This window comes from Hydra viridissima, unplaced genomic scaffold, assembly GCF_058129835.1.
Source record: "Hydra viridissima isolate aposymbiotic clone 2 unplaced genomic scaffold, HvirCarnegie_v1 scaffold_11, whole genome shotgun sequence".
NCBI lineage: Eukaryota > Metazoa > Cnidaria > Hydrozoa > Anthoathecata > Hydridae > Hydra > Hydra viridissima.
In genome coordinates this window covers 16,108,628-16,123,565 of record NW_028324310.1, presented here as the reverse complement: position 1 = coordinate 16,123,565, position 14,938 = coordinate 16,108,628, and the positions used below count along the sequence as shown (strand labels likewise).

The window sequence follows — 14,938 nt, the reverse complement described above, 5'->3', positions numbered from 1 at the left end:
TTAAAGTGTTAAATAATGTTACAGAAACGACCTAAAACGCCTGTTGTATTAATTTAAACGAACAAAATAGATAAAAAAAAAGAAAAACTATCATTAAAAAAAAAAAAGAAAAAAAGAAAAGAAATAGAAGTTGAGGAAAAATAAAAATAAGAACTTCTAACAAAGAGCTCTTCTTTTTATTTTTCAGATTTTAGATGCTTAATTCCTTGAATGAAAAGTTGAACTGATGACCCACTACTAAGGTTGTTCCAAGCCTTCCGTTCTCAAACTAGGCCATTCTGAGAGGCTGTTTGATTAAGTACCGTTGATAGTAGTATCGCACGTAAGAGACTTCTAAAACTCTGATTATTAATTCCTTGAATGAAGAGATGACTTCATACTCACTAACGAGGTTGTTCTTAGCCATCCATTCTTAAACTAAGCAAAACAGTGAAGTTGTTTGATTAAGTATCACAGTTTGCTGATTTGCACATGCACCATTGCCGAAACTGTGATGCTTGGTTCCTTGATTGGATTGAAGAAGCTCATCACCATGCTTTTTACAAGCTGTCCGTTGTTATGTTTTGCAATTCAGTGGTTCTGTTTTGCAATTCATTTTCTGTTTGTTTAAGTATCATCGATGGTGGTGTCGTGCATGCAAACTTTCCGAAACTCTGATGCTTGTTTTTCTTGAATGGAGAGATGAGCTTATACTTTAGGTGACTTTTAAAACTGCAGTAATTAGTGCCTCGAATGGAAAAACGAACTCATACATTACAGACCAAGGTTGTTCCTGGCCATCCGTTAACATATTAGGCAACAGTACAGCGAGGCTGTTTGATTTACAAGCTTTTGTCGTTTCGAGAAATCACTACATTAAGCATTCGATGGTGATACACGACTGATGGCCAGGTTCTGATTTTCGAATGAAAAGAAGAGTCGCATCCGACCACCGGTCGGCTTTCGACGCAAAACAGCTGTACACACTCGTCCAACGTCCAGTGACTAACTGTTGCAACGAGAAAGTTAGCTTTATTTGTCGTGCAGATTGTCCGCTTTGACGTAAAATGCTAGAAATTTGCTGAACGCTCGGTTTGCGCCGCCCAAGAGTCATTCTGTTTCTGCGTTGCCAGCGTCTGTCGGCTAAATACAACTGTAGACTCCGCGCAAGCTTTTTCACCGCAAAAGTTGTACAGAGCCACACCGAAGGCTAAAATCGACTTTAAGGTCGAAGGTTAAAATCGACCCTAGAGGTTTGAAAACGACGTCACGAAATTTTCAAGACATCATCGAAGAAAATTACGGCGGCCAGATGCAACTCTTAGTACTAACTCTACTAATCTTAGTACGTTAAGCATTCCAGTCGAGAGATCAGACGTTTTTTCGTCACCTAAGAGACCGGCCGATGCGTTTGCGACGCTGCGGAAAGAAAGAAGATGGCAAACCACAGGGTTGTTACCGTAACAAACCTCCGTGAGTACCTCCATCTCGAGTGGCTTTTAAAGAAACGTTCGTTTTAAACTCAAAGGGATGGTTGTTAAAGCTCACAAACGCCTGGTTAACGATTTTCTAACGGCAGACACCGTGTTTACAATGGATACAGACCGATTAACTGAGCCCAAAGCGCAAGATCTATCAGAAAACTCCTCTAGGTCGATGCAACGAGACGACTAGACACGTGCGTCTAAAGGCATTTTACAATTGAAGGACGCCCCTCGTGGGCCCTTTAACCTTAACACTAAACTCCTGCTTGATATCCTCGTCCCCAGGTTTCCAAACCGTAACCCCAACCCCCTCTAATCCTAACCCCCTTACCCTCTAACTCTCCCCCCTCAAAAAAACAAAAAACATAAAAAAGCAAACAAAACGAAAAAAAACTTGCTTCCCTCCTCCCTTTTAGCTCTAGGATGCAATACCTTTTTGCCGCCCTCCGCTAGAAGGGAGTAGGGAGTAACGAAAGCTTGACATCAAAGTAGCGTTTCGTATGAGATTTGTTTGCCAAAATTTGAGCGTTTTTAAAAAAGCCAAGACTTCGTCAGAGGGGTTTCTTCTTTTCTCCTAAAGCTATCGATCGATTAAAAAGCTCAAAGCAAAGAAATTCAAAACAAAATACAAAAACGGGAAGTTTTAGTTTCTGCACCACAAGCCAAGCACTAGTTCAAACTGGAGATAATAAAAGGAAATCGAATGATCTCACTTCTCAAACCACTGAGCTGCCATTGGTTGGCTGTTTAATCGTTGCGATTGGTCGGCAGTTTTATCGTTGGAGACCATTGAGAGATATAAAAAGAATTTTTTTTTTGAGCACAACATTAAACGTTAAATCGTTAGATGTTGTTATAAAGGCACCATTAGAATGCGATGTCCTCAAATATTTTCCTCGATATTTTAATAAGTAAAAAAAAACAAAACAAAGTCTTGCAACTGGCGAAAACTTTCAATAAGCAAACAAAGCAACAACTTTCCTTTCGAGTTTTTTACATTTTAAACAAAAGACAAACAAAGAAAAAAAACAAACAAAAACAAAAACAAAAAAACAAAACAGAAAAGGGAGAATGAGTGAGTCGACTGATTTCGCTCAACTGTCTTAAACGAGAAGTCATAAACGTTTGCTTGTGCCAGCAAGTTGCAAATTAAGTTGTAAATGAACTGCACCGCAAAAACTTAACCACAGTTTATTAAGCATATTAAGCCTTTGCTGACATGTTAAGACATTTTAAGCCTTTGCTATTATCATGAGGCTTTTGCTCCACGAGCCAAAAAAATACGCTAGAGTTGACAAACTGCATCGCGGTCGAAAAGTGTAATTACGCCAACACTTTAATCCGTTTTAAGCATTTCGTTTTCGCACGAACAACAATTAAAGCAGCTCGTTGAGCTTAACGACGTTCGTATTTTTTTTCAAAGCCAAAACTTCGGCTATAAGTAGAGTAAAGAGGCACTTCGAAAAACAACAAAGCTGTTCGCAGTCGATAGCAACGAGCGACAACATCTCTGCGAGTCTGGCATCAAGGTAAACAGTTTTTTTACATTTCCATTTGTTAGTGCCACTTTTGTGTACATTATGTATTCAAAAATTTCTTGCGGACGCTAGATTTTTCGTTTTCAATGAACAACAGTTGCAACCTCTAGCCGTTTGCTAAAACAGCTTGCTAGGACAACCAAATCAATCATATGTTGTGAAAATTTCTTTTTGTTCAACTGACTAAGGAAGATCGAGCGAACGCTTTTTTTTTATATAACTTGTTTGTATCATATTGCTATTAAGAAAACAGCGTTGTGTATACTAAACGTGACATAATTGGCAATTATCCGTAACTAAAAATAAGATAGAAATTACAAACTTGATACCATATTTTAATTACTGTAACAAAACTAGACGTCATCGCGTGAGAAAATAAATGTTTATGACACATAACCTATTTTTTTGTTTTTTTTTTTCTTCTCTTTTTTCCTTTTAATCTCTTTTCTTTCGTCCAAAAAGCGTTTTGATTTTTGCCTCGCCACAAGCGATGAAATCGATAAAAAAACCTGCTCGGACATTCTCCATTCTCAACAACAAAAGCAATCGAAGTTCTAGCTCTCGAGCACGTGCGCCAACAGGTTGATGAAACCGTTCAAATATGCTCGATCGCTAGAATTTAAAAAAAAGAAACAAGCCAGAAACAAACCAAAATAAAAAAAACAAAAACAAAAATGAACATCTTTAGAACGCTTAAATTTTATAAAATATTTTCCTCTGCGTTTTTAACCAGCTAAACTGTCGTAAAGTTTTTTCGGTGCAGTTCATTTAAAAAACTTAGTTTTCAACTTTTAAACGTTTTAGACTTCTCGTTTAAGGCAGTCGAAAGAAATGAGTCGACTCACTCTCTCTCTCTCTCTCTCCCTTTTCGGTTTTGTTTTTGTTTACTTGTTTTTGTTTTTTCTTCGTTTGCCTTCGTTTGCCTTTGTTTGCTTTTGGAAAAGTTGTCGCCATGCGAGACTTAGTTTTTTTTTGGCTCAATTTGTGATTAAGTGAAGTTCTAGTCTTGAAAGTGTGCAAAGTGTGGGCCAATCTGGTGGCTGGAGTGATGACACGTGAATGCTGGAAATTCCAGACTTTGAGCGGATTCAGCGTACATAGAAAGAAAATGTAACATTCACGTGGGTCTCTCCTAAGCTTGCCATTGGTCGGTCTGCTGGCCTTAAGTACCCCCCCCCCCCTCAACGTCACGTTTGCTCAACTTTCTCGGTCTTTGGCGCCCAAAGAAAGCTCGAGGAAGGATAAAAATGGCGAGGTTTCGGTACTGCGTTTTCTATTTTTCCTATTTGTTTTTGTTTGTTTGTTTGTTTCGTTTGTTTGTTTATTTATTTAATTGTATTTTTGTTTGTTTCGTTCGTTTGTTTGTTTGTTTGTTTCGTTTGCTTCGTTTGTTTCGTGATGTTTTGTTTTCCCTTCTTGATGGCACAAAACAGAAGCAAACAAGACTTTCGGTTATGTTCGGTTATATTCGGTTCAATAAAAGTTTGTTGGTTTCTGTACAACAACAACAACAAAAGTCCCTCTGTCCCTCAAAAGCAGTTTCTCCTCTGTCCAAAAAGAAGAGCCTCTTTGTAATCGATCTTGTCTGAATGCAGCTCTCCTTTTGCCTATAGGTTTTTATTCCAACCCTTGTGTTGTTGTTAGTGCCATTGACACTTGTGTCAGCCATGTTGTTGTTATTGTTATACTCTGTAAAAGCAGTTGTTGCTGTTGTACTTGTTTGTTGTTTCTAAGGACACTGTTATTGCTGCTGTTAGCGCTGTTAGTAATCACCCACTTGGCTTGTATTTTTGTTTTTTGTTTTTGTTTTTTGTTTTATTTATAAACACTCTCTGAGTAAGTGATGCTGTTGCTGTTGTTGTTGTTATAGTTGCAATGAGTGTTTGTTAATGTTCCCCCACTTGGCTTGTATTTTTGTTTTCTGTTTTGTTTGTTTTTTTTTTTTTTTTTTTTTTCTCAACACTCTCTGAGTAAGTGATGCTGTTGCTGTAGTCGTTGTTATAGTTGCAATGAGTGTTTGTTAATGTTCACCAACTTGGCATGTTTATAATCTATTTTATTTTATCAACACTCTCTGAGTCAGTGATGGTGTTGCTGTTGCTGTTGTTCTTATTCTTATTATAGCTGCAATGAGTGTTTGTTAATGTTCACCAACTTGGCTTGTTTATAAATTATTTTATTTTATCAACACTCTCTGAGTCAGTGATGCTGATGGTGTTGTTGTTATTATGCTTGCAATAAGTGTTGTTAATGTTCACCCACTTTGCTTGTTTTGTTTGTGCTTTTGTTTTTGTTTATCAACACCCTTTGAGTCACTGATGCTGTTGCTGTTGGTGTTATTATAGTTGCAATGAGTGTTAATGTTCACCCACTTTGCTTGCTTTATTTGTTTGTTGTTGTTTTTTTATCAACACCCTGCGAGTTAGTGATGCTGTTGCTGCTTTTGTTATTTTACTTGTAGTTATAGTTGTTACTGTTTAGCCACTTTGCTTGTTTTTTAATCTGTTTTATTTTATCACCACTCTCTGAGTCAGTGATGATGTTGCTGATGCTGTTGTTGTTATTTTACTTGCAATGATAGCTGTTACTGTTCAGCCACTTTGCTTGTTTTTTTTGTTTGTTTGTTTGTTTGTTTGTTTTTTTATATATCCTCTGAGTTAGTGATGCTGTTGCTGATGCTGTTGTTGTTATTATGCTTTCAATGAGAGCTGTTACTGTTCACCCACTTTGTTTGTTTATAGTCTGTTTTATTTTATCAACACTCTCTGAGTCAGTGATGCTGATGCTGTTGTTGTTATTATGCTTGCAGTGAGAGCTGTTACTGTTCACCCACTTTGCTTGTTTATTATCTATTTTATTTTGTCAACACTCTCTGAGTCAGTGATGCTGATGCTGTTGTTGTTATTATGCTTGCAATGAGAGTTGTTACTGTTCACCCAATTTGCTTGTTTTGTTTTTTTATTTGTTTTTTTTTTTTTTGTTTGTTTTTGTTTTGCTTGTTTTTTTTTATCAATACCCTCTGAGTCAGTGATGCTGTTGCTGTTGTTGTTGTTGTTGTTGTTGTTGTTGTTGTTGTTGTTGTTATACATGCAATGATTGTTGTTACGGTTCAGCCACATTGCTTGTTTTTTTAATCTGTTTTGTTTTGTCAACACTCTCTGAGTCAGTGATGCTGATGCTGTTGTTGTTATTATGCTTGCAATGAGAGTTGTTACTGTTGTAGTTATGTCTGTCATTTGTCCTTGTTAGCAAGTTCTATTTGCCCTCTCTTGCCTTTTTTCAACACAGTTTCTTTCTTTGAGTCATATGGTTGCGAGATCCTCTCAAACTCCATCTCTTTATTTATTTGTTTCTTTTTTTTTTTTTTTTTTCTCATTCTCCTTCTCATAATAGCAATCACTGCTGCCACCATGCATGTAATGCTAGTTGCTCTCATTCTTTTTCATTTGCTAGTGGAAACTTTGTTTCTTCTTGTTGCTCTCTTTTCTTTCTTTTTTCTCTTTTGCAGAGGATTCGAAAAAACACAGCTCTTCCCTGCAGTTGTAAACATTCCAGGATTGGATGCAGGCAGAAGAAAAACACTCTCACTAACTGTTTTCTTTTTTTTTAGCATAAACCGTTGCAAACAAACACCTGAACATGTCTTCTTCACAAGAAAACAACTCTGTTGTTGCCCCTTCTCCGAACTCTAAAGCGAAAAAAAAGAAAAGAAGGCAGTCACAAGAACAGAGAGACTTAAAGCTCAAAAACAAAGTCAGGGCCGCATTAGTTGCAGCGTGTGGCTCCGTAAACAGGGTTGTACCTTTCTATGGTACCAAGAAGAGGTACGCTGTTAGCTGTCCGATGCCTTTGTGCAAACATTCGTCCACAAGCATTAAAAGACACTTGACTAAAAAAGATCATTCTTGGACTTTGGATGAAGCTTCCATCTTTTACTCTGCAATGGTCAGGAAGTTTCAGCATGCTCGTCTCGAACGCAAGTCCGGCTGTCCAAAACCTTACCCCTGTTTGCAATGTTGGAAGTATTACGACCGACTGGACATACACTTGAAAGAGACTCATTTCTACGATTCCAAGACGATCAAACAAAAGATTGCAGAGGCAAAGCGATACGACAACGAGAAGCTCTATGTCCCTCAATTTATTCGACCTGCCTTCTTTGGTATTAAGCCAGTAGCTGAACAAGCGTCTGCATCAGGCTCTGCATCCTCTGCTCCTGGGCCTTCCTCCTCTTTTTCTTCTCCGGTTCTTTCCTCTGATCCTCTTTTAAGCTTGCCCTCATCAGTTGCTGGTTCGTCCGAGGCTCCTTCTGCAAACCACTGCACCTCTGTAGAAAACAAAGAGCTGAACACCGAATCTGTCCTAGACTCTGATTTTAATTCCTTAAAGCACTTGGTTTCCAACTCCTCCGTCTTAACAGAAGATAAGAGACTCTTGTTTCAGCTGGACAAAGATGCTTTTCACTTTTATTACCAGTCAGCAGATGAGCTCTTCAGAGATTTTGAAAAGTGGCTTGTGGTAGCCAACAACAACACTTTGTCACAAGCAAAGATCTACAAAAATGCAGTTGTTGAAATATTGACATGTTGTGACAGCACGCTGACGCTGCACCCGAACGCTCTCACCAATTCCAACGTTTTGGAGGATAGATACTTTTCCATGCACTTTAAAAACATTCAGCTCAATTCCAAGCTGAGTGAACTTGACCAAACAAAAGCCATGTCTTGTCACACGTTGTACAACCGCCTCGTCTACCTTTGTCTCCTGTTTCGTTTCAGTGAAGCCAGGAATGTCTATTTCGGACTTTCTCATGAGGCCATCCGACGTTTGCGCTGCAAGGTGGAGGAGTTACAAAAAGTGCTAAGGCCCTTTCGTTCTTTGAGGAGGAGCCTTGTGAAAAGCAAAAAATGCATCAACATCATCAATGTCAGTTTGCTGACCGAATATGGCAAGTCTGCATACGTAAGAGAGTTAGTGGAATCGATTAGAAAGCCGTCTCTTACACCGACTAGAGACAATGCTGTGTCTCTACGAAACCATCTTCTGCTCTCTGTCACTGTAATTAACAGTTTAAGAAAATCTAACATTGCTCTTTTAAACATTAGAGACTACATGGCTGCTGAGAAGAGTGAGTGTGGATATTGCATTGTGCAAGAGCGCTACAAAACAGCATACAAGTACGGAGCCAAAAACATTCTAGTGCCGAACGACTTGAAAGTGTTGATCGATATTTATTTGCTGAGATACAGAGACCTTCTTGTCAACGACTCTCACTACATGGCTGCAGACACCAAGACTGTTTTGGAGTTGAGCGACTGCTACAGGCCCCTTTTTCCATCGATGAGACCCAACAAAGACGAATGTGTGACACTCGGTGCAACTAGAGTGCCTGTTTACCAGATGGGTTCCTCTGCTATCTCCTCTTGCCTGACGTCCTGCTTCAGAAAAAGCCAAGTAAACATTCCCATGAAGCGTCTTACTCCCACTTGCATTCGCGGTTCGATAGCCACTTACTTTGCCAACAACAGCAAAGAAGATCGCGAGCGGTTCGCTACACTCTACATGAAGCACAGCAGGAACACAATGGATAGCTTTTATGTGTCCCAGTGGAACGCTGCAGAGGAGTTGCGCTTTGCCCTGGGCATCGGACAGTCCTTCGGAGTCATAGAGTCTTTGACTGTTGAAAAGTCTGAGAGACCACCAAAGAAGGAGAAGGATGTGATGGACTGGCTCCAAACTAATGCAGAGGAGTACGGTTTTCATGAGGTTGAGGACATCTTTGAGGAAGATTTAGACTCCGGTTCTGACTCTGAAGAATGTGCTGCTACTTTCAGCTGTACCACAGTGGTTCCGTTTGCTCCAGCTGTAGAAAACAATGTTCCTTTAGAGGATAGCAACGACCATGCTGTAGATTTCTTGTGTGAACCTACCTCAACTCCTGTTTCGTCTGTTCCATCTGAACAAACAATCGCTGGTCCAGTTCTTGAACTATCCCCTGCTCTTGCACAACTAGTTCCTAATGAACAAACTGTTTGTATGGATGTAGATCAGACTCTAGCTGTTCCTGTTGGCACAGCTTGTTCTCCTCTTGCATTAACATTATTTCCTGATGAACCGGATATTATTGAACACCATGCAAATCTTTCTCCAGTTTACTTTAGTGAGCAAGTGGTTGCCAAACCTGTTTCTGCTTCTCCTTCTCAGCAAGTCGCTTTCTGTCCTTCAAAAGAGGTCTTTTCTGTTCCTCTGACTCCTAGCCTTGTTGCTTTTCAGCAAACATTGGCCAAACCCAGTTTGTTTCTTTCATCTGATCCAGTTTCAGCTGTTCCAGTCCAACAGGCTGGTACTGTTCTTGCAAAGCAGCTCTCACCTTATGCTGTTCAATCTGTTGGTAGCCTATTTAGCCAAAGTCTTGCCTCTACATCCAGAGGTAAATTCTTTTTGATTTTTGATTTTTGATTTTTATGCAAATCTCAACAAGCTTTCAAAAAATGAAAATGCCCAAATCAACTCCTTGCCCTATTTTTATTGTTAAAGCTGTAAAAAAAACAAAACAAACCAAAAAAACAACACAGAAGTGTGTATGTATTTGTTGCAGGACTAATTCTGTGATTGCTTAAATGTTTATACAAGTGAATGATACTTAAACTGATTATGTTTTAGAAGTAAAAGATCCAAGAAGAAAAAAAATCAAGTTGGAAATGCCATCTTTCACTCAAGAACTCATCGGTAATGTAAAACCTAATTTATACAAAGATATATAAACACAAACCTCTTCTTGCACAATTTCAGATGGTTAACTGTTAACAAAAACTAGCCATCATTGCTAAGTGCACTTTTAGAAAGTTGTGTCTACCCGATTTCTAATGATGAAGTTAGAAACATGACCGTTAGAAATCATGCACAGCTTGTTATCATCTCTAACACTTAGAAACTGTTGATGGTTTTTATGAATTAGAAAAATGAACATGGTTTTATTTTATTTCAGGATCAACTCAGCCAAGAACAAAGGAAAACAAAGCAGAAGTTAGCCAATGCCATTTAGGTAATCTTTCAAAAACCAGTTATTGCTATCAGTGCAAACAATAAGGTCAACAAAAAAAAAATAAATAAAAAAAAAAACAGAATAAATCTTGTCTTACTTCAGAACCAAATGAATATTTGATTTAATCACTTTGTGTTATGACTTGAGTTTGTAAAATTTTAGATGAAATAGTTGAAAAGCTGAATGCTTGCCCTGGCCACAACGAATGGTTCAACACCAGAAGTTTTCCACGATGTGCAGCTTTGGTGTTGGCATACATCTTGCAAGACGTGTTTACAGATGTAAGCTCAAGTTGCTCGTACAAAGATTACCTTGGCATCTTGGCAAATCATAGCAGTGACAAGCTCATTCATGTCTTGCAAAAGTACTCCTACCAAAGCCATATTAAAGACAAAATTAAAAACATGAAGCTAAAAATTCAAAAAGAGGGTAGTTTAGAAAAGTTTGTTCAATATGGCAATATCGTGAGACCATTTATGTAGTTTAGATAAGTTTGTTCAGTTTGGCAATAAAGATGGGCCTTTTGTGTAGTTTGTTTTATCTATGCTTTTGCAAATATTTTTATCTGTTTCGCTAAAGACATAATAAACAAGAAGTTCTGTTAAACTGTTCTCACATTTCTTATTTAAAGATAGTTCAAACTTTTTTTTATCTTTAAAAAAAAAAGAAGTCGTTTTGTTATTCTGTGAAAACTTTTAATAGAGTTGCATTTAGAATTACTTCTGATGTTTTTAAGAGTTTGTTAAAAAGCAAAATAATATTTCCTGTGATGTTAAACTGCATAAGTGAAATTTAAAAAAGGAAAACTGCTCCAAACATTTTTCGGAAAAAGAAATCAAAACGTTCCTTATTTTAAAAGATCTAGACATCCATTTCTTCTTCAGCAAAATAGCGAGGCTTTTTTATGAACTCTTACTCTCTATTTTTTCATATATTTACACAAAGGATTTTATTTAGTTCAATGTAAACATACATAGAAGTATATTATGTTTTTTGTTTGTTTGTTTTTTTTTATGCAGTCTAACTTTTGTTTCACTTCTATTTTATTTTACGTTTATCTTGTATTTTATCATGCCTTATTGGTTTTTGCGTTTTGTGATGTCAAGCTGCGTAAGCTAAACTTAAAAGAGGAAAACTACGCTAACTTTTCTTTGAAAAAATATTCAAAAAGTACCTTAAACGAAAGAGAAAGCACACGAATCTTGCCATTCAATTCTTCTTCTGCAAAGTAGCGAGGCTTTTTATGTACTTTTGCTCTCTAATTTATCTCTATTTACGCAAAGGGTTTTATTTCAATGTAAACACGTATAAAAGAATACTTTGTTAAAAATAATTTTAAAGGAGTTGCGTAAAAAAAACGTCTGAATAAAGTTTCTTTACAAAAACAAACAACTAAGAAACAAGCGCGCCTAAGAAAAACCAGATCGCGATTCACTAAGTCAATAGACGAAAGAAACAAACTTTAAAAGGTCTTTCTAGACAACAAATTCTATTTTTGGCAATGCAGTTTTTGTATTTATGCAACCTAACTTTTGTTTGACTTCTATTTTATTTTACGTTTACCTTGTATTTTATCTTGCCTTTTTGTGTTTTGTGATGTCAAGCTACATAATCTAAACTTAAAAGAAGGAAACTAGGCTAACTTTTCTAGTAGAATTTTATGTTGTTGGTTTTGTATGCAGCCTAACTTTAGTTTCATCTATATTTTATTTTGCGTTTATCTTATATTTTATCTTGTCTTTTTGAGTTTTGTGTTTTGTGATGTCAAGCTACATAATTTAAACTTAAAAGAAGAAAACTAGGCTAACTTTTCTTTGAAAAATTGTTCAAAAACTACCTTACACCGATAGAGATAGCTCACGAATTTAAAAAGTTGCATCTATTCATCTTCTTCTTCAGCAAAGTAAAGCTTTTTATGCACTTTTACTCTCTAACTTACCTATATTTGCGTAAAGGATTTTATTTAATTCAATTTAAACATAACTAGTAGAATATTATGTTGTTGGTTTTGTATGCAGCCTAACTTTAGTTTCATCTATATTTTATTTTGCGTTTATCTTATATTTTATCTTGTCTTTTTGAGTTTTATATTTTGTGATGTCAAGCTACATAAGCTAAACTTTAAAGAGGAAATTTACGCTAACCTGTCTTTGAAAAACTATTCAAAAACTACCTTTAACAAAGTAGCGAGGCTTTTTATGCGTTTTTACTCTCTAACATACCTATTTTTGCGCAAAGGATTTTATTTAATTCAATTTAAACATGCCTAGTAGATTATTATGTTGTTGGTTTTTTATGCAGCCTAACTTTAGCTACATCTATTTTTCATTTTACGTTTGTCTTATATTTTATTTTATCTTTTTGTGTTCTGTGATGTCAAGCTACATAAGCTAATGTTAAAAGAGGAAAGCTGCGCTAACCTTTCTTTGAAAAACTATTCGAAATCTATTTTTGAGATAATCTAGATTTAAAAGAGGAACACTACGCTAATTTTGCTTTGAAAAAACTCTCGAAAACTAACTTATTCGATAGAGATAGCACACAAATTTAAAAAATTGTATCTACTCATCCACTTCTTCTACAGCAAAGTACTGAGGCTTTTTATGCACTTTTATTCTCTAACATACCTATATTTGCGCAAAGGATTTTATTTAACTCAATGTAAACATACATAGAAGAGTATTGTTACCCGTTTATTTTATGCAGCCTAACTTTAGTTTCGTCTATGCTTTATATTGCGTTTACCTTATATTTTATCTTGCCTTTGTTAGTTTTGTGTTTTGTTATGTCAAGCTTCATAATCTAATCTTAAAAGGGGAAAACTGCGCTAACTTTTCTTTGAAAAAGTACTCAAAAAGGACCTAAATCGATATAGATAGCTCACGATTTTAAAAAGTTGCATATAGTCATCTTCTTCTTCAGCAAAGTATCGAGGCTTTTTATGGATTTTTACTCTCTTATTTACCCAAATTTGCGCAAAGGACATTATTTAATTCAACTTAAACATGCCTAGTAGATTATTATGTTGTTGGTTTTTTATGCAGTCTAAACTTTGTTTCATCTATATTTTACGATTAACTTATATTTTATCTTGCCTTTTTGAGCTTTGTGTTTTGTGATGTCAAGCTACATAGTCTAAACATAAAAGAGGAAAACTACGCTAAACTTGCTTTGAAAAACTACTCAAAAACTACCTTTAACAAAGTAGCGAGGCTTTTCATGCACTTTTACTCTCTAACATACCTACATTTGCGCAAAGGATTTTATTTAATTCAATTTAAACATGCCTAGTAGATTATTATGTTGTTGGTTTTTTATGCAGCCTAACTTTAGTTTCATCTATATTATGTTTTAGGTTTATCATATATTTTATCTTTTCTTTTTGAGTTTTGAGTTTTGTGATGCCAAGCAACTTAAGCTAAACTTAAAAGTGGAATGCTACGCTAACCTTTCTTTGAAAATCTATTCATAAACTACCCTAGACAAAAGCTAGATTTAAAAGAGGAAAACTACACTATTTTTACTTTGAAAAAACTTTCGAAAACTACCTTAATCGATAGAGATAGCACACGATTTTAAAAAATTGCATATAGTCATCCACTTCTTCTGCAGCAAAGTAGCGAGGCTCTTTATGCACTTTTTCTCACTAGTTTGCTTATATTTACGCAAAAGAATTCATTTAATTCAATCCAAACATATATAGAAGATTATTATTTCACCTACATTTTATTTTACGATTAACTTTTATATTACCTTTCCTTTTAGTGTTTTGTGTTTTGTGATGTCAAGCTACATAAGCTAAACTTTAAAGAGGAAAACTACGCTAAGCTTTCTTTGAAAAACTATTCAAAAACTACCTTAAACAAAGTAGCGAGGCTTTTTATGCACTTTTACTCTCTAACATACCTACATTTGCGCCTAGGGTTTTATTAGATTCTAGTAGATTATTACGTTGTTGTTTTTTTATGCAGTCTAACTTTAGCTTCATCTATATTTTATTTTACGTTTATCTTATATTTTATTTTGTCTTTTTGAGTTTTGTGTTTTGTGATGTCAAGCTACATAAGCTAAACTTAAAAGAGGAAAGCTACGCTAACCTTTCTTTGAAAAGCTGTTCAAAAACTACCTTAGACATAATCTAGATTTAAAAGAGGAAGACTACGCTATTTTTGCTTTGAAAAAACTTTCGAAAACTACCTTAATCGATAGAGATAGCACAGGATTTTAAAAAGTTGTATCTAGTCATCCACTTCTTTCACAGCAAAGTAGCGAGGCTTTCTATGCACTTTTACTCTCTAACATACCTATTTTTGCGCAAAGGATTTTATTTAATTCAATTTAAACATGCCTAGTAGATTATTATGTTGTTGGTTTTTTATGCAGCCTAACTTCAGCTACATCTATTTTTCATTTTACGTTTGTCTTATATTTTATTTTATCTTTTTGTGTTCTGTGATGTCAAGCTACATAAGCTAAACTTTAAAGAGGAAAACTACGCTAACCTTTCTTTGAAAAACTATTCAAAAAGGACCTAAATCGATATAGATAGCTCACGATTTTAAAAAGTTGCATATAGTCATCTTCTTCTTCAGCAAAGTATCGAGGCTTTTTATGGATTTTTACTCTCTTATTTACCCAAATTTGCGCAAAGGACTTTACTTAATTCAACTTAAACATGTCTAGTAGATTATTAAGTTGTTTGTTTTTTATGCAGCCTAACTTTAGTTTCATTTATATTTTATTTTACGTTTATCTGATATTTTATCTTGTCTTTTTGTGTGTTGTTTTGTCAAGCTACATAAGCTAAACTTAAAAGTGGAAAACTACGCTAACCTTTCTTTGAAAATCTATTCAAAAACTGCCATAGACATAAGCTAGATTTAAAAGAGGAA

The 14,938-nt window shown here is 35.7% G+C and overlaps 1 protein-coding gene across 2 annotated transcripts; it reads left to right on the top strand.

Annotated features, from left to right (window-relative positions):
* The first annotated feature begins 4,193 nt into the window (after positions 1-4,193).
* LOC149882451 (uncharacterized) lies at positions 4,194-10,646 on the top strand. Of its 2 annotated transcripts, XM_090067426.1 has the most exons (5): positions 4,194-4,262; positions 6,612-9,431; positions 9,665-9,730; positions 9,990-10,046; positions 10,209-10,646. In XM_090067426.1, exons 2-5 carry the CDS (start codon positions 6,641-6,643, stop codon positions 10,526-10,528), a joined length of 3,234 nt encoding a protein of 1,077 aa, XP_089923552.1. In that variant the 5' UTR covers positions 4,194-4,262; positions 6,612-6,640; the 3' UTR covers positions 10,529-10,646. The 2 variants fall into 2 exon arrangements, with proteins under 2 accessions (XP_089923552.1, XP_089923553.1); XM_090067427.1 differs by having other exon boundaries at positions 4,230-9,431.
* The last annotated feature ends 4,292 nt before the right edge of the window (positions 10,647-14,938 follow it).